This window comes from Lepisosteus platostomus, chromosome 5, assembly GCF_059453375.1.
Source record: "Lepisosteus platostomus isolate fLepPlt1 chromosome 5, fLepPlt1.hap1, whole genome shotgun sequence".
Classification (NCBI taxonomy): Eukaryota; Metazoa; Chordata; class Actinopteri; order Semionotiformes; family Lepisosteidae; genus Lepisosteus; species Lepisosteus platostomus.
Genome location: NC_142615.1, coordinates 23959886 through 23984613, shown reverse-complemented (window position 1 = coordinate 23984613; position 24728 = coordinate 23959886). Strand labels below are relative to the sequence as shown.

Sequence of the window (24728 nt, the reverse complement as noted above, 5' to 3'; positions counted from 1 at the left end):
ATCAAATTAAGCTTTGGAAGAATCTATTATAAGAAAACAAGTAGCAGTAGAAAAATAAGTACAGTTATTCTTTTAAAAGAATGCCGCTCAAACAACTCTTCCTATACAATACTCTTTATTGTCAGACTTCGTTGGCATTTTAACTAATTTTATTATTCACACATGGTGATTTGTAAGTCTTTGCAGCATTTTTTTATTGTTTTAAATTCATCTCGAATATCTGCAAGAAAAAGAAAACAGAAAAAAATATAATATCACAACACAAAGCTTTATAGGCACATATGCTAAGAAAACTAAGCTAATATTTTACAAAAATAAGCATTATTATACTGTACTTGTTTAGTAACAATGCTTTTAAAAATTACATGTTTTGCATTTTTAAATGTTTCATATATTTTAAACATAAATTATCTTCATTTTATCAGAATCACAACCAAATTCCCTCCAAATGCTGAACTGTTTGCTATCATCAATAGACAAAAGAACACTGGTTGGTCAGTTGAGTGTACTGTGGCTAATCTGTAATCTACCAACCATAAAGATAATAATGATGGCGGTATGGTGAATATTCAAAATATTTTTTACTTGTTCAGCTTTCTTTCTCTCTTGTTATCTAAGGAAGTATATACCCAAATGCATATTTAAAAAGTATATAAAATTTAAATAATTTTGGAATCATTTTTTGGACATAAAGCATAACAGTACAATGTAATAATGAAATTACTTTACTGAATATATGTGAATTAGTTGTAATTAGTTATCTCAAATAATTAAAAAATTGAAAGTAGTAAGGTTAACAATATGAGGACTAGGTTAACATTGTTTAACAAAAATTTCTTTAAATCAATCAATGTAGTAAACTGTTTCTTTCACTAAACTTAAACTTTAGATTAAACTGTTAATTCAAAGTATATTGATATATATTAATTATATTATATTAAGTACGATGTATTACAATGCAGGATATTTTGATTAAATCCAAACTGAACTGAGTGGACTCTTTGTACACATCGTGTCTCTCATCTTTTTCATAAATAATAAATCATTATTCACATTGAAACAACTTACTTTATTAAACAGAGCAAAAATATAACATTTATATTGAGTATTATTACCTGGGAAAGTTTCATCCACTTCAGACTGATTTAGAGCCAGAGTGATTGATTCTTTCATTTTTTCTTTGATTCTGTTATTTACCAATTTCTAAAAGATTAAAAAAGATGAATAAATCAACATTAGATTAAGATATTTTAACTAGAAAAAATGTTTTTTGGAAAGCAATATAAAACACAAAAAACTCTGAAGGATAACCTTTAGAACACTTAATATTCATTGAAATAATATAATACTTCATATTGGGAGTCTTGACACATTATGTTAACTGCTACCATCCATTCTCCTCTGGTGTAACAGCTATATATAGTCTTTAGCCTTCATTATATACATGAACATTAATTATGAACGTTAATTATTGAAAATTCATTCAGTTGCAGAAAATGTAAAGGTTGACCAAAAAATGGAAGCCTTATTATCCAGGAAACTTTGAGGGAATGAGTCAGTCAAAATGTTGTTTTAGTTCATTTGATTTGGTGTTTTTATTGGGGTTTTTTCCCCTCATTTTCAACACTGTAAATAAAAAGAACCATTTTAACCTTATGGCAATCGTGGTGTCTCTCTTATGCATCTGGCTATGTTTCATCACAGGGTGTGACAATATGAAGTGGCACATTTGAGACTTGATTTAATGAGAATCTTCAGGACGTTACAGACTTGTGTTGATGGAAAACAAACCTTGAGGTCATCAAATCTGTGCAACATCTCTTCCTTTGCCCTCTGGAACATGGTATTTTGTGATGATACAATTCTGTCTTCAAGAGTTTTCTGAATTTTCTTAAAGGCATGAGTTCCAGAGATTTTTGATGCCTCTGAAATACAAGAATTTTAAAAGTTTAAAAAAGAAAATTCTATATTCATTTAGTTTTGTATATAATGAAACTAATTTAAAATCAACTTCATGTATATGTAAGCATAGTAACAACCAATTTGTGTTTGACCAAATTAATATAGTGTGATTGTTATCCTTCTGGTATTAGCAAAATTATAAGTATTACTCATACAGGGCATAGTAAATAAACATGCTCACTGCTGTCAACATTTTTTCCTTTCTTCCATACATTCTTAAAAAGTTAAGTCACTTACCCTCATAAGCTGGCTGCATGATTTTCTTGATTGAGTCACTGAGAGAGTTGTTGATGCTTTTCTTTATGTAGCGGATTTCCTTTTCCAATTCACTCAGTATTCTTTTTAGCTGAATAAAACATAAATACACAAAAATAATCTGCTTTATGATATTCTATTCAGACTTTCAGCTGACTTTATGCCTACTAATGAATGTGATTTTTCTACTTTTCAGTTTTCACATTTTGTTGCTTAAAAAGCCACAGGTGATCGAAAGGAGAATGTATGGAGTACTGTATCTTAGCTTCTACTTATCATTTTTTAATCTTCCCATTTCACTTTATCTCAGTCATACTAACACTGATTCACTCCATCGTGAATTAATGTTTTAAAAAAAGACACAGAGTTTTAAAAAATGTTTTTTTATTTTTATCAAATGGGACATTATAGGAAGGCTCTGTGTTCTTCTGCAAGGCACTGAAAACAAGAATGAAATAACTTCTTGTTCCAAATTAAAAATAAAAAGATATATGGAATATGTAGATTCTCAACTTGCCTGACCTGTTAAGTATATTTTCATATATCCATCCATCCATTTTCACTCCGCTTTTCAAGGTGAGGGTGGCGGTGAGGCCGGAGCCTACCCGGCAAGCAACGAGCGCAAGGCAGGGTACACCCTGGATGGGGCACCAGTCCATCGCAGGGCAAGTGCCAATCATACATGGGGACAGTTTTGAGGCCACGGTAAAGGCTGAGGGGACAAATTTGGCCCGGACACCGGGATAACTCTCTACTCTTATCGAGAAATGCCGGGGGATCTTAAATGACCACTGAAAATCAGGGCCTCAGTTTAACATCTCATCCGAAAGACAAGCAATTTAATATATAAGTTTGGTAATTCTGAGATACAGACACTCACTTAAATACAGTATTGATAAGTGTTAAATATATACATTGAAAAAAAAAATCAATGGTACATATAATACTATAGCAGCACACTATTCTGTATAATAAAATAAGCTAAAATTAGCAAGGCTCTGAACATCAGTCTGCCTTCTTACCTCTGTTTTCACAAACACCACTTGTGGGTAAACTTTAGAACTTTTATACTTGTTCAACCTCTCACTTGAAATAAAGTCATACAGAACATTGTCAAAGATAATATTGATGGAGCTCCTTGAATTTCTGTGGAGTAAAATACAATTAAATAAATAAGGGCACAAAGAAATTGTTTTAAGTCTGTTCTCTTGTTTTCTTAGATTTAATATTAAGTGGAATGAAACTGAGGTCTAAGGTAAATATCATGAAAACATTTTTAAAAACTTGTTTTTTAAATGTGACAAGTTTGGAGCAGGTGAAACAGTTCTACTTATATACTAATGTACAGTATTTACTAACATGGAATTTATGCAAACAGATACAAATCTTTCATTTTTTGTACCTGAATGTTTGAAGAAAGTTTTATTCACAGATGTGTACATTGGTCTTGACAAAGTGTAATTCAGATCAATTGGTCCTTTTGAAGAGCTGTAACTTCCATTGCTTCGGCATACAGCTTTGAGTGTCCTGTGGTAGCCTCTGAAATTTTTCATTTTCTGAGATTACATTGAAAGAACAATAAAATAGTGTTACAGCTTTAGGTGTCTGAGAAGTATCTCTTAGATGTTAGATAAAGTCTGTGACACTTGGCAGAGTAAAAACTTTTAGCTTCAAAACTGAGAGGGTGTTTGTTGCAGTCTGGGAGGTCCCTTGAGCAGAAACAATTGTAAAGTTTACCTTGGTATACCTAGGGATGTTGTGGGTTAATAATTGTCAATGAGCAGTACAGAACCAAACAATATAACATCATAACAAGGACAGTGAATAAGAAGAGGAGAACAACAGGGAGAGAGACAGGAAAAGATAAGAAAAATGTTGGGAGTTGAAGCTTGTGCCAGGCGGGAGTCCCTACTTCATGATCATTCAAACAATAACTGACTACAGCTAATTATTTGAACTTGGTAGAGAGAGCTTGGTATTCTGTGTTTTTAGAGAACTTGGGATTCCTGGATAAAGATACCTCAGTTAGAAACATCTTTCATGCTTTTGGGTGCAGTTTTAGAATAGGGAGATAGGGTCTCATTTATTTTGTGGCATCCGATGTGCAGAGAGAGAGATTCAACTGCTGGTTGTATTGTATCGCATTTATTTAGAAGGCAGCTGATCTCTTATTTGGCCTCTGTAGAGATTAAGTTTCATAATTCATAGAAGGCTGGGTTTTTTTTTTCTGAGTGATCAGTATGTTAGGCCTTTGAAAGCCATGTTTGCAAATAGTGCACATAGAGTAACTTGTGTGCTGTATGTTTTGTTGTGTGCAGTGTAGTTTGTGTCTTGAACGTATAATGGATATTTGTTCAACCAAGTGTGCCTGGATTAGTACTCTTTTCACAGAAGATGTGCCAGAGAATGTGTTTCTAATTATTCCAACCTCTTGGGTATTTTCTGGAGAAGTCATTAAACAAGTTGGGGGATAAAAATAAATATTTTACTTATGACTTTAACTGCTCAGTCAATTCCTGATTTTCTTAACCCCCCATTTGTACCAATTGCATTTAGAAAAATCATTATTTCACTGAAAGTTCTTTGTAATAAGAATATGGTGTCACAAATATGAGGTTTGTGGTAGATCCCTAACTGTTTAATTGATCAAAGTGCTGAAGATCACTTTTATAATTAAGAACTAGCTGTGAAAAATAACATGCAATAGAATGCATGTTTGCAGGTTGCGCCACTGTTAAACAACAAGTCTCTCTTTCAGTGTCTCACTGTTTTATATTTATAGGCTTGATATGACTTAGAATGAACCTGCTTTTGGATTGTCCTTGGAAAAGTCATTTGGTTCACTCACTAATATGGTTTTGCCAATTCACAGTGCCTCTACTGTTTGTTTTCAGACAAATATCCTCCCATTCTACACTTAGAATAAGAACCTGAGAGCAATTCTTCCTGTTATCTATACAATCTGTATTTCTTTAGAACACCTTACTCAAGCTATTAAACATGTCAGCTCCAACTGAAATAAAGAGATCAAAATATATTTAATTTTATATAAATAACAAAAATCTAGTGGTTTCTTATAACTGTAAGTCATTTCTAGACATATTGATGTTAATACATTTTCCGGTTTTAAAATAGTTTGATCAAAATAGTGTAATGTTTAAAGTCTTTGAATTTCATAATCAATACAACTATAACTTATTAGGCTTATAAGTTTAAATAATAAATAAAACAGCTTATTACTATAATTTATTACAGTAATGTATCATCATTTCATTTTGTTCACTTACTGGCTTTATAACTTCATCCATCGCACTTTTAATGCACATCTTTTCAGCTTCTACAACTCCATCCTTCAGACAACTTTCCAGGTTTTCAGAAACATCATTCAAAAAAGTTACTAAGTTTTCACACACCTTATCCAGTTCATTTTTTAGCAGGACAGAAAGTTCACTGTTGAACTCTGCAACCTGAATGAGCTATTAAAACACAAAGTGAAAATGTTTAATTGTGTTATTAAATGTTTTAAGATATTATTAATAGTTTATAATAGCTATATAAGACATGTAAAGATGCAGCCATTCAAAATGCATGGTACAACCCCATACCGTGCGAAATTAACCACAGTTCACCACGTTGTTCTGCAATACGTGATTGGCTGGCCAAAATGACCGACAGGGGTCATCAAGAAATTGATAACAATAAAATTATATTCCTATAGCTCAAATTATTACAGTAGTACACTTTCTTTGGAAATGTCTGCATCAGTTTCACCCCTTCTTATGTGATTACATCTGTGGTTTAATGGCTTAGGTGTGTGCCTTGTATGCTGGAAGTCAGGGGTTTGAACCCAGCTGTCACCATGATACCTTCAACAAATAAACATTTCTTTGAAAAACTAAAATAGCAAATCTTATTGACACTATATTGACATGTTTGATATTTCTAAATATCACAACATGTTTGAAGCTAAGTGATTTATTAATAACAACAAATTATCTCAAACTGCTAATGTACTGCCAATACAGTACGGCTTGTGGGAAAAATATATTTGATTTAAACTGTTCCGCCCAAAGAAGGCTCCACAGCCTAAAAATTGTGTTTTCTCTCTTCTCTTTTCAGCATGGAATAAACCTGTTACTTGTTACTTGTTAACAATGACAACATTGCATGCTACTGAAAATTCCTTCTCATCCCCCAGAACTGTTCTGTTCTGTTTTATTCAATTCTGCATAACATTACACAGTGGGGTGTTGACAGTTCTAGCCTTTGTGAGAAGCATGGAGCAGCTTTACATAAGGTAGCTAGAATATACTAGTAGGTAAAAGTTAATTCCAAGCTGGAAAGAAAAGACACAACATGTCATAAATTTTCAGTTTACAGAGCGTCTAAGGTAATTTAATCGCATTAAAATTGGAACACTTTTTACAAGTGTAAATCCACCTATTTTCTAACCACTTTACCCAGGACAGGTAACAGTTTCACACCTCACCCTTCCCCCTGCCTGTCTGACCTCTTCCCATTTGTAACCATTCTGTGCCCGAATCGTAACAGGTGAGTGAGAGTAGGAAGAGACAGAAAAAAGTGAATCCTGTTTTTTTTGTATATAGTCAGAAGGCCTCAACTGATGCATAAAAAATATAGCATAATGCCTTCTCGCGTTATGAAGTCACTTGCACCTGGGATCCACTTTATTCAAACTAAGGTTTCTAAAAATGCAACCAGGTACTACATATTGTTTAAATAAAAGTTGTGAAATGTTTCACAAATCGCGATCTTTAAATCTGTAGATTGCAGGCTCTGTGTCATTCACGTTTTTTGTTCATTATAAATATCACTTAACATTGAATATGAAAAACACAAAAATGTTAACATAGTGTACGTCATATTTAATATTTAATTTTTAAAAAACTCTTTGTTAGAAGAAAAACTTTTGCCTGAACCAGGTATTGAACTCTGATCGCCTACATACAGTAGAACAAACAGTTTAAAAATGTTTCTAAAGTAATCATGCGTGAATGAGTCAAATTAAAAATAAAACCTGTTTACAAAGAAGGTGGATTACAGTGACACTACCAGCTATATAAATGCATATATTTAGATCCTTAAATTAATATCGTTATTAATTTCTTTAGATAAGCAATTCCATATTATATTCCCTATTTAGCGGATTCGAAAAAGTATGAGGTTTTTGTACTGCGATAGCGCTCAAGTATTCATAGAAAAGGTTAATCACTTAACTCTCTTAACTTTGAGTGTGTTGTGATATTTATAAATACCAACAAATTCAATATAGTGTCGATAATATTTACTAGTTTAGTTTTTCAAAGAAATGTTTATTTGTTAAAATAAAGATCATGGCAACAGCTTGGTTTGAACCCATAACCTGCATACAATGCACACACCTAACCCAATGCACCACTTCAGGACTTAAGCTACAGCTGAAAAGGGCTCAGCTGATTATCACTTAATCACGGATGAATGAGTTAAACTAATGCAGACGATTACAAAGAAAGTGGACCATGGTAATACTTTGAGCTTACAGCCCGTCCAAAGTAATTCATTATTAATACTATTAATATCTTTTTGGCAACAGCTCAAATGCTGTACATGAGACATGATGCTTTATTAGCTCCACCTGGCGGTTTCAAAGGTACTCCTGGATACTATTATCATTAACATGCGGTATGATGCATTATGATGCACCACGCCTACCGCGTTTTGACGCAGCGTACTTCGCGTATTTTGAATGACTGGATCTGTATTTAGTTCTGACATTAACAAGTCCAGGAAATAATTTTCATTATACAAATCCAAACAGATCTTTCCCAAACATACACCATGCCTTTGCACAGTATTTTGATATACTTAAAGTACACATGTTTAGTATGTTTAGGTGTTTTGTGGGTATTACAATATTACCTTGCTAAACAACTGTCTGAGGACTGTACTCAGATAAAAATAATGTGCAATTATTTATGTACCTTATACTTCTTGTATAGTTTGACCTTTATATTTTATGCTACTATTGAACTCTTATATATATATACTGTTGTTATATATTGTTGTCAGGGTTTCAGCTTTTATAATTTCTTTATTTTTAATATGTTATGTCAGGGCTCACTTTAATCCTGTATGAGTTCCACCAGGACTGGGACTGACTTGCATCCTGCTATTGCCAGAGGAGACCTGAAAATTTGCACAAGCTCTAAACCTTCCTCCGATCCCATGGGAATGAATTCAGGACATCTCTCTATTAGACCTTCCAATCAAGCAGCCAGTCTAGTTTTTAATTGGCTCATTTGGTTTTAAGACTGCTTTCTCAGCTGATCTATGCTCCAACATTAGAGCACTCCAAGCAGCTAACCACTTTATTCTAGCCTAAACTAAAAATCCTTTTTCTCATATTTCTCAAAGCTAGCGGACTTCATTCTGGCTAACTACCACCAGATCTGAAGATTCAAATAGCTGATCATTTTTTCCCTGCTGAATTTGCTGTCTTTTTTTTTTAAGCATCAGCTTGTCTATTTCATAATGCAGCTGCTCTCTCAGAATCTCTCTGAAGAGCAGCCTGTGTCTTGTAATTGGTCTTTGGCCAATCAGCTTGCAGTATTTCTGTTAAAAGGTGGCTGCAGCATAAAAGTATGAGCACAAAGTTTTTGACAATACTCATTGCCTCAAAGTGAAGTCCACGAGAACTGCATTATTTGATAGAATGTTAAGCATGTACCTTTTCATTGTCCTTTGAAAAAGTGAGGCATGAGAGAACACCAAACACTTCAGTGACATAGTCCTTCTCTGCTTTCTGAGAGTGTTGGATCACCATATTCCTGATGTGTTCATGAAGCAATGGCAGCTCTTGAAATAAAAGGAATGATACTGATTTAGTTCTACAGGAATGTTATACATTTTATAATAGCTAACAAACTGCCTATGTTTTAGCTTCCTAACTGCTATTAACCCTGGCAAGTGGAAACATACATGGGGGCATCTATAGGTCAGTGGAAAAATACAGCTCATGTCTTAAATGCAGTAAAAGGGAAGTCAAATGTCCTGTTCTGCAAATGTAAGCAATAACAAAAAGTCCTAATAAGGAGTTATTTTTCTCTATCCGAGCTTGCATGAGAACTGATGGTTCATTTTAGGGATTTGGTAATCTATGTCAAAAGTAGGAAGCTTGTCTGTCACTGTGTATAAAAAGCACTGAGCAATGAAAGCTGCTCTCCTGTATGCATGCAAAATAAATTATTCTTCTTTCACCAACATCAGGACTCGGTCACTTTATATGATTCTACAGTTGTATCATTTAAATATCTCCATACATAACAAAAAGAAAGACTTATTGTCCTGTAATTATTTGGCTAGTAACAATTTGTGTAATTTTATTGCAAAAGCACTACAGTTGAAATGTCCCAGTCAATGTGTACTTCTCCTGCCTTGAACGATTGTTGGAAGTGTTCTGTAATGCCTGTAAATAACAGTACAACTGGTAGAATGGTTGTTCAGCACAAAAGGTCTGGTTACCCTATTGTTTTACATGTCTTCGCTTACCTGTATCATTCTCTTTCATGATTGCTGTCCTTCCTTTCCGTATGTTCATATACTCTTGGGAACTCACTGTGTATACATTAAAAACATTTTCTGATTCCTCTTCATCTCCGAGGAGGCATTTCTGAAAGAGGCATTCTGGTAAGTCATTATCTTGATGTACTTGCAAGGTTCACATGGTTTGGAATTTGCTTTATTCACCATCAGTGTTCCCTCAAAACACTGCATATCCAAATAAACTCTTTAAAAAACGCAAGCCTGTATCATATGCACGTCTCCTTTATTACAGGCTGCACACACATTCTGCTCAGACAAACTGAACTGACTTTATTTTAGCACAGTGTTTCAAAATTTGCGTTGGTGTTTTGGGGATGCTCTTGAGGGGATATGACAGTCCTGATCTCCAACAAGTAATATCCTCAGACAGGCAAGCTAAAGCCAAATTATTGTGGGCTGTATTTCCATTACATTCATCTGCTTGTTTCATTATTAGAATTTTACCTAACTATTGAATTCGAATTTAGAAATGTTGGCAATATGACAATAGTCTTTAAACCTGGTACATGATTTCTGCTTTATGTTTGCATGATCTGCAGCTGCCTAATTCAAGCAATAAAGCTGTTTCTCACTTGTGATTTAAGGAAAACAGCCACTCTGTAACTTTTAGTTCTACTTAACTTTAGTTCTACCGAATGACCAGCTGCCTTTCTTATGTTTTTCAAATACAAGATCTTGCCTTTGCTTCTTTGTCCAGGAGCTCTTGTATCTTCTCTTTATATTTTTGATTACGGAACCCTATAGCAGCTTCTTTTTCCTTCTGTTTATCCGATTGCTTTGGAAAAAAGAGAAATGTATTAGGAAGGTTACATTATGTGACAGATCAAGATGTACACTGTATGCGGTGTAGCAATGTGGTTCTGGGAGCCACAGCAAATGCTGGTTTGAGTCTCCGTGAGGTAGACAGAGGCACCGGCATAAGATCAGTGTCGCAGCTGAAGGGGCATCTCTTCAATACTCTTGAGACAGCCAGAGAAAAAAAAGCTGAGCATGGCTAGAAAAATAAAGACAGACTTTAGAACAGGGAAAAAAATGCTTTCATGAGGAGCAAAGTAGTAGGCACCTTAGCCCTGTGGCTACAAGTAAAGTTCTGACTGAATGCAACGCAGCTGCGTGAGGAATTCTTATAGCTGAGCCGAAATTGGACAGCTGCAGCCATTAATGCAGGCCCCACATTCTCATGTTGCTGTAGATGGGTAGAAAAAAATAACGGTGAGCTAACAGCTGAGCTTTTTAGAGAAATGAAAATTTTACGCTCTGCTATGCCACCGTAGACAATAAAGGTCAAAATCAAGTGTCAAAACACCTAAGTTGTTATGTATTTGAAAATTATATCTTGCTAACGGATTTAAGTGAAAATATGAAAGCTTTGTAAGTGGATATTAAAACTAAAATTATATTTTTTGTATAAAACATATACTTATTTAGTGGCAATGAATTGACAATACATATACTGATCTGGTGAGAAAAAAATGTTTTTTAGATTACAACAGCATGTGTTGGGTACTGATTGAAATCATATTTAAAAAATATATGATTTAAAAAAGTAGTGATGTGTAAAATAATGTAAAATAAAGTTTTTTATTATTTTTATAGAGAAACATGATCAGATTTTCCCTGGTTCAGAAAAAAGACGATTAAAATCTGTAATCTTTCCACTTGTATGTCATCGGACATTAACGAGTACAACCCCCCCTCTCTGCGGGAGTGCTGGCTGTGATGAATTAAACCAGTTTCACAGGTATTTTCAAAGTAGGAAGTACAGTGTTAACTAGTTAAGAAAGCTAGGCTCCTCAATGAAATCGCTTTAACATGCTAATGCGTTGGTGTAACAGTCCGGGCGTGGCAAGCTTCCAATGTCAACTCGACTCGATTGGAAGACAATGAACGTATTCTAGCCCTAAATGAATTAATAGCAAACATGGTTTACATAAAAGACATTTTTCCAAGAAAGACGATCTATAGTTGAAATCTGAGCCTAAATATAAAGAAAAAGCATTTTCAGAGAGCAATCACGCTGTGTTTATGTAGAAAAAGCGATTAGGTTTATGAGCAATCTAATTACCTATTCGCTTAAAATTCTATATAAAATAAAGTTTATTTAAAGATGAATGATAGGTGTCGCAGTTTAAATAATTTTCGTAGTAGGGCTTGGACAGATTCCAAGTGCATTTTTGCAATTTACGTTGCATTGTCCAATGTGCTGCTGTAATACAGTTTAGAAAACAGTAAGTCTAAAATGTAGCAGCTTTATTTATGGGTTGCAATTTAGAAAAAGTCAAAAACCGCACTCAAAATGCAATTTAGAGCTTTCTGGCGAGAGGAGACACCCAAATTATAATGTAACATGCCACTGTTTGTGCATGAACAAAGTTATACTGCAATTTTCCTTAGATACGCGATTAAAAAAAATATTTTTTTTGAATCCCCGGCGGAACACATTCCATAAGAATCAACGCTTTTATACAGTATATCGCCTTTAAACACATATATTTAAACACGCGTTTACGATTTAAATCAAAACGCGATTCAAATCAATATAAATGTTTATTTTGTAACGCATAGGTGACTATTCATTGTTATTAAAAAGACTTAAATTCGATCATGTTGTGATATTAAGAAATATAAATTTGTTTGGTGCGAGTGAGGTTTTATTTAATCTCTGACCAAGGGAAACGTTTCATTTTTTCAAAGAAATGTTTGTTAAAAAAAAAGTCATAGTTCCATGGGATTCAGGAACCTAACCCACAGCGCCACTGGCGCGGTCACATGCTGAGTGCTGAAAAAGCACTACAGAAACATTATCGACAGACAATGTACAGATTTGATAAAGCTATAAAATAATGTAATTAGGCACAGAACAAGTTTACAGCACAGTACAATAATAAATGCTGACCATGACTTTAGAAGCATAAATTACCTTACACTCAATTTAAACACAGGCTGTCTTTAGCCCTCTAAGCTGGTTCATACAGAAATGTAGAGAACCAGGCTCAGAACACACAGCTTCATTAGCGAATACATATGCAGGACAACTGGAGAAGACGTTTTACAGTGGATGGATTTTTAGAAACATCCCATCAGTGACATCACTGAAGTCAACTCCTAGGTAACTGTCGTGTGGATAGTTTCAGAAGAATCAGACAAAGGTTTAAGCATCGCTTGTTCTAGATAAAACTTCAAAAAAAAACAACAACCCATAATGTACTTCTTTGCGACTCTGCTTGCCCAAATCATATATTCACAACGTGAAATTTAGAAAATAATATTACGTAACCAAAATCCGCAATATGGAAACAGAACCTGTGTAATTGTTGACAGATGATGTACTCATAACATTTTTACAACATGAACGACAACATTTAAAAAATGACTTGTATGTACTTGATATCTCTAATCAATCCACTGCACTGCATTAAAACAAAACGAAAACTAAAATGCCCTGGGCATACCATTTCGCGCTTCTTATCAGTTGCTCAAAAGTAATTTGACCGTATGAAATGCATAATATAAACCTAGAAACATATACGTGAGCAGTATTTACGTAGTATCGGTATCAAGACATACCTCTCAAATACTGTAAATCAAGTTAAAAATATCTCAAGACCGATTCTGGTCATAATGAAACCATGTTTCGTGTATGTTTTCTTTAAAGTACCGAGACCAGCCATATACTGTATGTTTATGTTCCAAAATTAATATCCTTTATGGCCTTCACACGCGTTGCAGTATGCTCCTATTCTTTTTATGCTCAGGCACTAAGATTTCCCTTCAGTGGTAAAATTCCATATAAATATTCAATACTTAAACGGGCACAGTTAAGACATTAAATATACATATACAGTACATACTGTATACAGTACAGTTTGCATACAGTAATATGTTTATGTTCCTAAATCAATCTCTTTTATGAGCATGTGAAAGGCATGGTGAATCGATTCTCAAAAATTACTGTACTTTGCATGATTGGAAACAAATGCGTGATTGAGAAATGCTGTGGTGTTACTTTTACAAAGACGGTCAATGAAAAAAAGCATGTGGACCAGGGCAATACTTTGAGTTTACACTTACAGCTTGTCCAAGGTCATTCATTATTAATACTATTAGTAATATCTTCGGTAAAGACTTTGATGGCGACAGCTCAAACATTATTAGCTCCACCTTGCGGAAATTCCGGATACTATTATTTTGCTTGTCGTATTATAGGTGAATTTACGGTAACTAGAGGTATTTACCGGTAACTTGCAGTAGACTGCATACAGCGTACCGGAAAATAATGCGGTATCGCCCGCGCATTTTGAATGGCTGCATCTGTAGGACAACGTCTGTGCATCTTCATGTTTAGTTTCCTCTGATCTTCCAGAGATATGCTGCTGAGGATAACTGGTGATTCAGAATTCCCCCTTTCTGCTTCTGTGTGTGTGCAAGCCCTATTAGACAAGTGTCCCATCCAGTGCGCTCATTCAACCAATCGATATTTGGTGGATAGATTATCTGTCCTGTGGAAGTAGCAAAATTAAACATTTAGCCATCAGTAGTTCTTATTTGGATGTCTTATGATGAGGTGTGAGAGCCACAGAGGTGCAGTTATCATTTTTGCCTTACAACACTGTATCAATTCTGTATTAATTCTGGACCTGTGGAGCTGTCTTTGTCAAGCTTGTATGTTCTCCACACGCTCATGTGAGTTTCCTCCAGGTGCTCTAGTTTCCTCCCACGTTCCAGAGAAATGTTGGTAGGTTAATTGGTTTCTGAGGAAATTATTGTGAGTGTGTGCATGTCTGCATTTGTAACTGTCTGACCTGTGATGAACTGATGTCCTGTTCAGAGTATATCCTAATTTGCACCATTGCTTGCTGGGATAGGCTCTGGGTCCCACAGGACCCTGAATTGGAACAATCAGTTAGTAAAATGAATGGATGGATATTTAAGGATTATTATAAAGAAAGATCTGAGAACAAAGAATATTCTGTTTTTTTGTGGCTTTTAAAGAGAGTCCTGCAAAAATATACCTAGTATAAATATACTTAGTATATCTTGGAAATATTTTATTTTTCTAATCCAGCTAATGTGATACGAAAGACTACCATTTTAAAACAAGTACAAATAGCTTACCGTTTGAATTCCTCTGGATCAATTCTATCAGTTTGAGTACAAATGTAAGCAATGTTGCAACACTCTCCCCCACCAGCAATGATTCGGAAAGTGTTCCGAAGAATGTGGATTGATTCCTTTCCATTCAATGCCCTGGTGATATCATTCACAATCCAAACCGATGCACATTTGCTAAGACACTGTTAAGAAACATTCATTCATTAAGCTATCCACATAAAGTACAGTTTAAATGTTCCTTACTGTCAAATTGAAGAAATTTGTTTAATAAATTATAAAGTATTCTTTAAAGGGAACACTGCCGCAGGAGAGACTGAACACCATGCGTAAGGAATCTTATAGCCGCTAATGCTCAGCATTCTCACACAGCTGTGGAAGCATAGAAAAAAATAACAGTAGGCTAACAACAGAGATTTAGAGAAAGAAAAGTATGCTCTGCTGTATTATAGTCCAGATCAGGATAGGATAGTTACAGTTGTATGCAAAAGTTTGGGCACCCATGGCTAAATTATATATTTATTACATTATTAATAAATGTTACATATGAAAAAAATGACATAGGAAAACATTCCTAAAGCAGCAATAGAAAGAATGTTAGCTGGTTACAAGAAATGTTTGGAGGCTGTGATTTCTGCCAAATGGGGTGTTGCTTAGTACTGACTGATAAACTTTTGCACATGCCACATTAACTTTTATTTTTGCAATCTGTTAAATTCAGCAAATAAATAGCAACTGTGCATTACAATTCGCAGAGATATGTCAAGTTTAAGTTTGTTCACTGCAGAGGTTGTGTTTACTTCTTTTCATTTAGAAAATCAACAAAACATTTGGCCAGGGGTGCCAAAATATTTGCATACAACTGTATTTACTGTTCTTGCCTTAACCCTGATCTCATAGTTCCCCCCAGGTCCACACATTTCCCCTTTAGTATGAGAGACTTTGGGCACAGAGGAACTGGAATAGAAATCCAGCTAAAATTGTTGATTTGTTCTATTTCCATCAATGAGCAGGGCCCTGGTAAAAGTTTTAAAGTGTGAGATCTCATTGTACAGACTGTACTTACCTCCTAAATTTATATGACACATATATTAGATATTTTCATTAGAGTAATGAATTCTCCAACTGTTGCTCTTGGTTCTGAGATCTTATTGTTTTACAAAGTTGTTTTATATATTTTATATCATATATTGTATATCATATATATATAATGATTGCCAATGATTATTTATCTTTAAATTATGTATTGAGTAATTGTATAGTCCTTTAAAATATCTTTGGTTTGACAAGTAGTGTTAAATAAGAATAATTCTATACCGTTTTCCACATCTCATCTTTCTCTTTATTGATGTCTCCACTTCCAGGAAGGTCAATCAGCACTATTCGATCAAGATATTTAGAAGAGGCAGGCAGACTAATTGTGACCTTCTTCACTAGAGGCCAGTACTTTTGTGGGAAACTTCCATCATTGCGAATATAGCAGCCTATTGCTTTGGAAAGATCAGATGCCTGCAGAAGGAAAAAAAATAAACAAGAATTGGTTTAAAATTTCTACTGATTTTATTCAAGTTTGTATGTGATTTTTACAAAAATGTCCAAAAATTATGCTTTTTATATTTGGAAACATATCATAGAGTCTGTAGTGGGAACATAATGAATACAAGCATGGCACTGGAACAATATTTGAATGGCACCAAATCTCACTAAGAATATAGGTGATTGTTCTTTTTTGTTCCTCTCATTTTGTCTTTTCATCATCTCTTGTCTTTCCTCTTGCCTTTTACAAATTGTATTGGAATGCAGTTCATATTAATAATCTGATCAAAGAGGGAGAATACATTTAGAGGAGAGGAAAATAAATGGAATGAATGCAAGAATCATGAAACACTTATTTGAGTAACTATTAAAACAAGAAATAAGTTGTCCTCCAAGCTGGGGCCGGGTGGTAGAGGGGAGGAAAGAAAAATCTCAGAAGAAGTATGGTATCTCACATGCACGTAACAAAATAAATTACATTTCCTTACATTGTCCTTGAAGATTTTCAGTGTGGTGGGAAATGGTTGGGGTGTTTGGGATTTTAGCAGTTCATTATAGCTTTGGTTTATTCCTTTGCTTCCATAAACAGCTTCGATTTTTTCTCTTGCCATGTCTTCCAACTCATCTCCATCTTCAGTGGCCTCATCAGCTATCATGTCCTTCATAAAGCGTAGATCTGACTCCCACTCCTGAAAACATTTTGCTCAGGTTACAGCTATCCATAATATTTCCACATAATTTGAAAAAACTGACTTAAAACAATGGGTTAACAAGAGCTTTCAGGTATCAGGTTTGTGTAAATCCTAAAGCATTTTAAAATTAATAAAACCAGTATTTAGATATTAAGATTAACATTTCTTTGTACTTAAAAAAAACTAAAAACATACAAGGTAAATTGAAATGTGAGAAAATATTAAAACAATTTTAAATTATTTTTTTTTACAGATCATTAAAAGTACATACGCTTTTGCTGATAAACTCGATGCCCGCATTGTAATTGGTTGCGTTTGTGTCTGCCTGCACTTCAATTAAAACAGAGGTACATGCTTCTCCACTTCCTGAAGGCAGCAGAAACTCTTCATCCAGAAGAGCATTTATTAAAAAACTCTTTCCTACTCCTGATTTTCCAAAAACACCAATATACATTTTGTCAGTTAAATTTTTATTTTTCAAAACCAAAAGCTTTTCCCTGCGAGAAAAAAAAAAGTAACTAGAAATAATTGTTAGTATGGATATGTTAGTTCTATTGACGATTGGGTTTAAACAAAAATCTAATCTCTGAAATGTTTTTTTGAATCATAATCAAGCATGTTATTTGAAACATTACTAAACTAAGGATTTCATGTGCACATACAGATCTTTCAAAGAACATGTGCAGTGTGTGTTTCTATAGCACATTATATTAAGAATATAAGTAGATGTTCATAACTGTCAAGTTAATAGTTAATATATAATTAGCACTCATTATCTATGCAACAGTAAAGGTTTAATAAGGTGCTTTTGTTAAGTCTTTATTAAAGAGTGTTATCTTTTTTTTTAATACAAAGCCATTCATATTATTTTAATGTATATAACATAAGATTTTACTTTATGTCTTTGAAGAAGGTAAAGCCTTCTCTGTCAGATACCGCTTCAAGTTTTTTGAGTGTATCTGAGACACATTTTCTTGCTTCATCTCCACCTGTGATTTAAGAACATATTGTAGATTACATATAGTGAGTAATGCTCTTTGGAATTCATTTACTTTATATCTCATAATTACTTAATTAGTCCTCACACAATAACTTTATATTTTTAATGTAAGATGTCCTACTAAATGGTAGATCACATTCCTCTTTAAAGCAGTAGGAATGATCCAGCATGTGACTCATCTGCAGTACAGGCCTTTCACTTTCACTTAATGTGTAATACTGTAGGAAAAAAGCTGACATAAGCAACATGATATATGCTATATGTCTTTGGAACTTATACCGTTGCTGGTATTGTTTCTAGAGCACTGTGTTGTCTCACAACTGGGGGGCTCACGGGATTGCTGATCTCTGAGAGAGTACCAAAAGGGGGGCTAGATTCTGGACAGCTCTTACACTGGGACAGTGTGCCAGAAGAGATACAGTTCCAGATACCTGAGCACTTGCAGGAAGCCTGTGGTTCTGAACACTAAACCTCCAGGTGTTCAGGGACAGCAGGAGTCTCAGGAAACAGGAATTGAGTTTTTTTGTTCAATTCTGCCTCATATCTTACAACACAGTTGGTTAACAGTGGCACAGGTTAACAGGCTTGCACCCAAAGAGGGGATTCCAAAAGAAGTGGGTCTGTGAGGACCACAGACCATGAAGAGGGCCTGGTTGACACTGACACTGAAGACATTGCAAAACATATGAGAAAGGATTATGAATTTTGTGCACTGAGAAAGGAACAATGGGCTCTGTTCTCATAACTATCTCATAACTATTTCAGGGTTGAGCCACAGGCTCTGTGGCTCTGGATCTGTATCTGTGGCTGAAAGCTTGCTGGTTCAAGTCCCACAGCTAGCAGTGGAATCCTACTCTGTTGGGCCCTGAGCAAGTCCCTCCATCCCAACTGTTCTAGGGGTGCCATATAAATGGCTGACCCCAAGCTTCTCTCTCCCTGCCTGTGTGTCTCATGGAGAGCAAGCTGGGGTACGTAAAAAGACAAATTTGCATTAGGATGCAAGAAATTGTATATGGCTAATAAAGTTATCTTATCAGCCTTGGTGAGTAGTTGGCTCCAATCACTCATGATTCTCTTTTTTTTGGGTAACAGACATTCCATTGAGAAACTAAATGTTCTCCTGCTACACAAACAACTGAAACTACTAAGAAAATATCTGGTAGATGTTTGTTTCTGCTGGAATATCTGCTATTGTTTTGGCTTTTTCTTGTATGACTGTCTTAGTGTGACTGTATAAAAAAAGGAAAACACTGCTGTATTCAATTTGAGCTACATTCAGAACTGTATTTCTAAAGTAAAAAAATGAAATCCATTTACCAGTGGATTAAGAACTTGGGTGCAGCACAAACCAGATGACACAGGACTTCTGAGGACCAGGGTTGAGATACACTAGCTGACCTGCCACTGCTTGTTCTGGAATTCCTGCCCCTCTGTGAACATTTCAATGCCACATACAATTTACAGACTTTTATTTCACACAGAAATATACAAATTCTTAGGGCTCTTACATGAATAGATGGGCTCTTCAGTTTCCTGTCCCTTAGTCTTTTTCTTTTTCTTCGAACAAGGTATGTCAATTTCATTTTTTCTTTTTCTCCCTTTACAAAAAAAAAGAGTAGATAATATTTCACTTTTTTGCACTGTGTTTTCATTATTATTTTCTGAGTAGTAGGTACAGTAGTTGTTTTTTAGATACTTATGCAATAGTACAATGGAACAAATACAAATTCTAGTTAAAATGCTTCTTATGGGGATTCTCAGATCCATAAACATGATAATGAAATTATCAGTGTTTGATAATTTATACTTAATAGATGCATCAAGTTGTTCACATTCTAATTGTGATTCTAATGTAATGTTGTACTGGTAGTTCTAGCTACTTAAAATCGAGACACTAACTTATGAAAGCTGAAATATGTTTGCATCAAAAGAGGTAATTTACTAACATTTAGTAAAGTCCGGTAAATAGGTATGCAAAAATGTAACGTAAAGAAAAGGATGGGATCAGAAACAGAGCAATACACAAACTCAGGATAAAACTCAGATAACTAATTTCAATGCAGAGAACTATATGAAATATTCAGAGGAATACAGGTAACACAGGTTACACAGGAAACAGGTTCTGTACCTTCACTTGATTCCATGCTTAGTCCAGTGGAACCTGGCTTATGTCTCTCCTTATTGGATTAGATGAGGAGAGCAGGAGACAATTGAAATGACAGACATATCTTACATGGTGAGTTTTAGCTCAGATTCTGAAACAGGCCGTGACATTACCTCCACCGTGTCTCAGAATCTGCTCAGAAGCACAAAGATGAATCAGATGGGTTTTGAGAAAGTTGTGGAAGTTTTATGGACAGATCCACGAAAGCGATGGAAAGCTTAAGAAACAATCAAACTGCATATTCTCTGAAGAAAACAACTTCCCCTGTGAGTCATGGTAATGTCATAGCCTGGACATAATCTTTATAGAATAAGTAGAAAATCTTTATCAACCTGTTTCAGCAATTTTAGCTTGAATAAAATACCAGAAACTAAACACATGATATTCTTCTGAAATCACATAACTTGAGCTCAGTTATTTGTTATTGTAAAGGTTTAATATTCCAGCAGTCAACAAATTCCCATTTCAAATGGAAATAGACTTATTGTATACAGAATATGCCCAAAGAGCACAGAATTTAAAACATAGAATATTGTTATAAAATATTCATTGTGCATTAATATACAGTAAAACCATATATACTTAATTGTAGACCTAAATTAATTGAATGGATAATCACAGGGTAATAATGGTGTTTTCACTTGTTTATGTATAATAAACTATTTGGTATTTTTACTTGATTATATAACATATTACCTCGATGAGAGCGTGTAGCTCCTAGTTCAATTGCAAGGAAAAGCTTGGGTTCAAGATCTAGAAAACAATAATAGCACAAAAATAAATTAATCTCTCACTTTTTATTAGAATATTAAAACCTTCAGACTGGTAGACCTTTTTTATGTAGCAATATGGTAATCAATCACCTTTTAGCACTTTTCAGAGCCTAAAATCAATAGATAGGAGACAAGATGTTTAATATTTAATAATGCACTTTTAGAAAAGGAACATAGATTCTCAGTCACTTCGGACTACTGGGTTGGTCATTCGGGTTTTCAGAGACATAGGCCTCTGAAATGCCATTTTATGTAAATAATATTAGGTTTAACATGGTATACAGTATGTGTAACCTTTTGTGGCTTCTAATCAGTCTCTCACTCAATTACTGTTTGTCCAGAACTCAATAAAGAACTCAGATTACTCAAGTTATATGGGTATAAAAAATATATATGTTCGGACATATATTTGACATTATTTATAACTATTTATATAACTACTTAGTCATCACACTAATAACGTCTTAACCCCCTATGTGTAACTATATAATTAAATATGGTTTTGTCCCTGATTTCTTTCAAAAGCTGCCTGGTCTTCATGGTCTATTTACTGTTTCACTCAGTGTTAAGGCTTCAAATTAAATATCTGTGTGACAATATAACAGATAGTTACTTTTATACTAAAGCCACTTTAGATACTTTAAATTGTGTAAATTACACATACACAGAGTGATTTATCAGTGTCATGGAAACTTTGGATAGAGTCAATACTTTTGCAAGATATTGCATGGAAATCCATTATTTCGAAACACAAACATATCTCAAAAATACATTGACAACATTTAAGGCATTTATAAATAGATTCATGTTTATAATGAGATTTTAAAACCTGAAAAATATGTCAACGTTGTTTAGTATAAAATAACATAATACAATAATCCCATACTTAAGAAGTAAATGAGCTGAGCATACATTTCAGTTTACAAAGACAACCTGGCCAGGATGTAAATAGAGAACTCCGACAAATAACACTAAATAATATTAAAAAGACTTATTAAAATTAAATAGAGAATATGACAAAATATATGGCCTGGGGCCATGTTAACACATCACTACAGGACATATCAATGGAACTGAATTCTGCCTAAAATTAAATTACTTCCACTTTTACAGTTCAATCTGAAAGATTACTAAATTGAAATATGGAACACAGAACTACAACATATTATGAAGTTAAGGTGTTTTCTTAATGTTACAATTAAACTACACCTAGAAAATTCACAAAGAGGGCAATTCACAATTAAAGAACACAGGCTCAAAATGTGCCACGATCGTAAGCCCCTCCTCTTAAGGGCGCTCCAGCCCTTTCTTGTTTGTATTGATTTTCCTGCACCTGATCCTGTTCCAGCCCTTCCCTTTAAAAGCCAGATGACATTCCAGGCTCAGCTTTGGAAGATAGATACCCAGCAGCCTGCCTATCAGCGAGTGCTCGATGGCACAGGTTTCACAACAGCGTCTTGATCATCTGGGTCCAGGGCTGGCCCCGTTACCCTTTTTTATTCCCCCAACCCTTCGCCAGATCCCGCTCCGGATTTTAACTCTTGTCTTGTTTGTCATGGATGGATCACCCGGCTCTGGACTTTTGCTCACCCATGGATTTTCTTAAGGACCCCCTTTGGACTTGTTTGCCTTGGCCACGCCCCCCTGAGCACCATTGCACCGTCGACACCCCCCCCTGTTCTCCTAGTCTTTTTTACTCGTGTTTGTTGCACTCCCTTACAGATTTTATCATCTGCATAGGGTCCTGAAAAACGCTTAGTGACAGAATGGTTGAGTGAAACATAGTATCTAGTGACTCATTAAACACAAAACATAGTATTTTATTTTGTAAGGTATATCACATTGCAATTATAAAATGCAATCATAACTCTTTATTGGACACATTTTGACACAACTATTTACAGATGCAGCCATTCAAAATGCGCAAGCGATACTGCATTATTTTCCAGTACGCTGTACGCAGTCTACCGCAAGCTACCGGTAAATACCGCGAGTTACCGTAAATTTTCCTATAATATGACAAGCAAAATATAGTATCCGGAATTTCCGCAAGGTGGAGCTAATAAAGCTCAACCTCTCATGTTTGAGCTGTCGCCATCAAAGTCTTTAACGAAGATATTACTAATAGTATTAATAAAGAATGACCTTGGACAAGCTGTAAGTGTAAACTCAAAGTATTGCCCTGGTCAACATTCTTTTTTTCATTGACCGTCTTTGTAAAAGTAACACCACAGCATTTCGCAATCACGCATTTGTTTCCAATCATGCAAAGTACAGTAATTTTTGAGAATCGATTCACCATGCCTTTCACATGCTCATAAAAGAGATTTATTTAGGAACATAAACATATTACCGTATGAAAACTGTACTGTATACAGTATGTATATGTATATTTAATGTCTTAACTGTGCCCGTTTAAGTATTGAATATTCATATCTAATTTTACCACTGAAGGGAAATCTTAGTAGCTGAGCATAAAAAGAATAGGAGCATACTGCAACGCGTGTGAAGGCCATAAAGGATATTAATTTTGGAACATAAACATACAGTATATGGCTGGTCTCGGTACTTTAAAGAAAACATACACGAAACATGGTTTCATTATGACCAGAATCGGTCTTGAGATATTTTTAACTTGATTTACAGTATTTGAGAGGTATGTCTTAACACCGATACTACAGTGCGTAAATACTGCTCACGTATATGTTTCTAGGTTTATATTATGCATTTCATATGGTCAAATTACTTTTGAGCAATTAATAAGAAGCGCGAAACGGTATGCGTTTTAGTTTCGTTTTGTGCTTGGACTCTGCTTTTCACAATGTCGCCGTGGATTGATTAGAGATATCAAGTACATACAAGTCATTTTTTAAATGTTGTAGTTCTTCTTGTAAAAATGTTACGAGTACATCATCTGTCAACAATTACACAGGTTCTGTTTCCATTTTGCGGATTTTGGTTACGTAATATTATTTTCTAAATTTCACGTTGTGAATATATGATTTGGGCAAGCAGAGTCGCAAAGAAGTACATTATGGGTTGTTGTTTTTTGTTGCAGTTTTATCTAGAACAAGCGATGCTTAAACCTTTGTCTGATTCTTGTGAAACTATCCACACGACAGTTACCTTGGAGTTGACTTCAGTGATGTCACTGATGGGATGTTTCTAAAAATCCATCCTCTGTAAAACGTCTTCTCTAGTTGTCCTGCATATGTATTTGCTAATGAAGCTGTGTGTTCTGAGCCTGGATCTCTACATTTCTCTATGAACCAGCTTAGAGGGCTAAAGACAGCTTGTGTTTAAATTGAATGTAAGGCAATTTATGCTTCTAAAGTCATGGTCAGCATTTATTATTGTACTGTGCTGTAAACTTGTTCTGTGCCTAGTCACATTATTTTATAGCGTTTTTATAGTGTTATCAAATCCGGTGGCGCTGTGTGTTAGTTTCCTGAATCCCATGTCACATGGTCTGTGATTGAATCCCATGGAACTATGACTTTATTTTTTAACAAACATTTCTTTGAAAAAATTAAACGTTTCCCTTGGTCAGAGATTAAATAAAACCTCACTCGCACCAAACAAATTTATATTTCTAAATATCACAACATGATCGAATTTAAGTCTTTTTAATAACA

General features: G+C 34.7%; 2 protein-coding genes across 2 annotated transcripts; both read right to left on the bottom strand.

Annotated features, from left to right (window-relative positions):
• Window positions 1-152: 152 nt before the first annotated feature.
• On the bottom strand, window positions 153-10630 carry LOC148665199 (nuclear GTPase SLIP-GC-like; the record flags this gene model as incomplete). The annotated part of the gene is made up of 10 exons (XM_088630927.1): window positions 153-220; window positions 1116-1203; window positions 1792-1925; window positions 2200-2308; window positions 3240-3363; window positions 3577-3773; window positions 5505-5693; window positions 8945-9072; window positions 9766-9886; window positions 10499-10630. Coding segments are annotated over 10 exons (1290 nt in total), but the record flags the coding sequence as incomplete, so codon positions are not given.
• Window positions 10631-14909: 4279 nt separating this feature from the next.
• LOC148665198 (nuclear GTPase SLIP-GC-like) lies at window positions 14910-21075 on the bottom strand. Its single transcript, XM_088631579.1, has 8 exons — window positions 21017-21075; window positions 20285-20333; window positions 19665-19754; window positions 18052-18145; window positions 17428-17653; window positions 16953-17153; window positions 16246-16437; window positions 14910-15113 (listed from the first exon to the last, which is right to left on the bottom strand). The coding sequence occupies exons 2-8, from the start codon at window positions 20298-20300 to the stop codon at window positions 14931-14933; spliced, it is 1002 nt and encodes a 333-aa protein (XP_088487705.1). The 5' UTR covers window positions 20301-20333; window positions 21017-21075; the 3' UTR covers window positions 14910-14930.
• Window positions 21076-24728: the final 3653 nt, after the last annotated feature.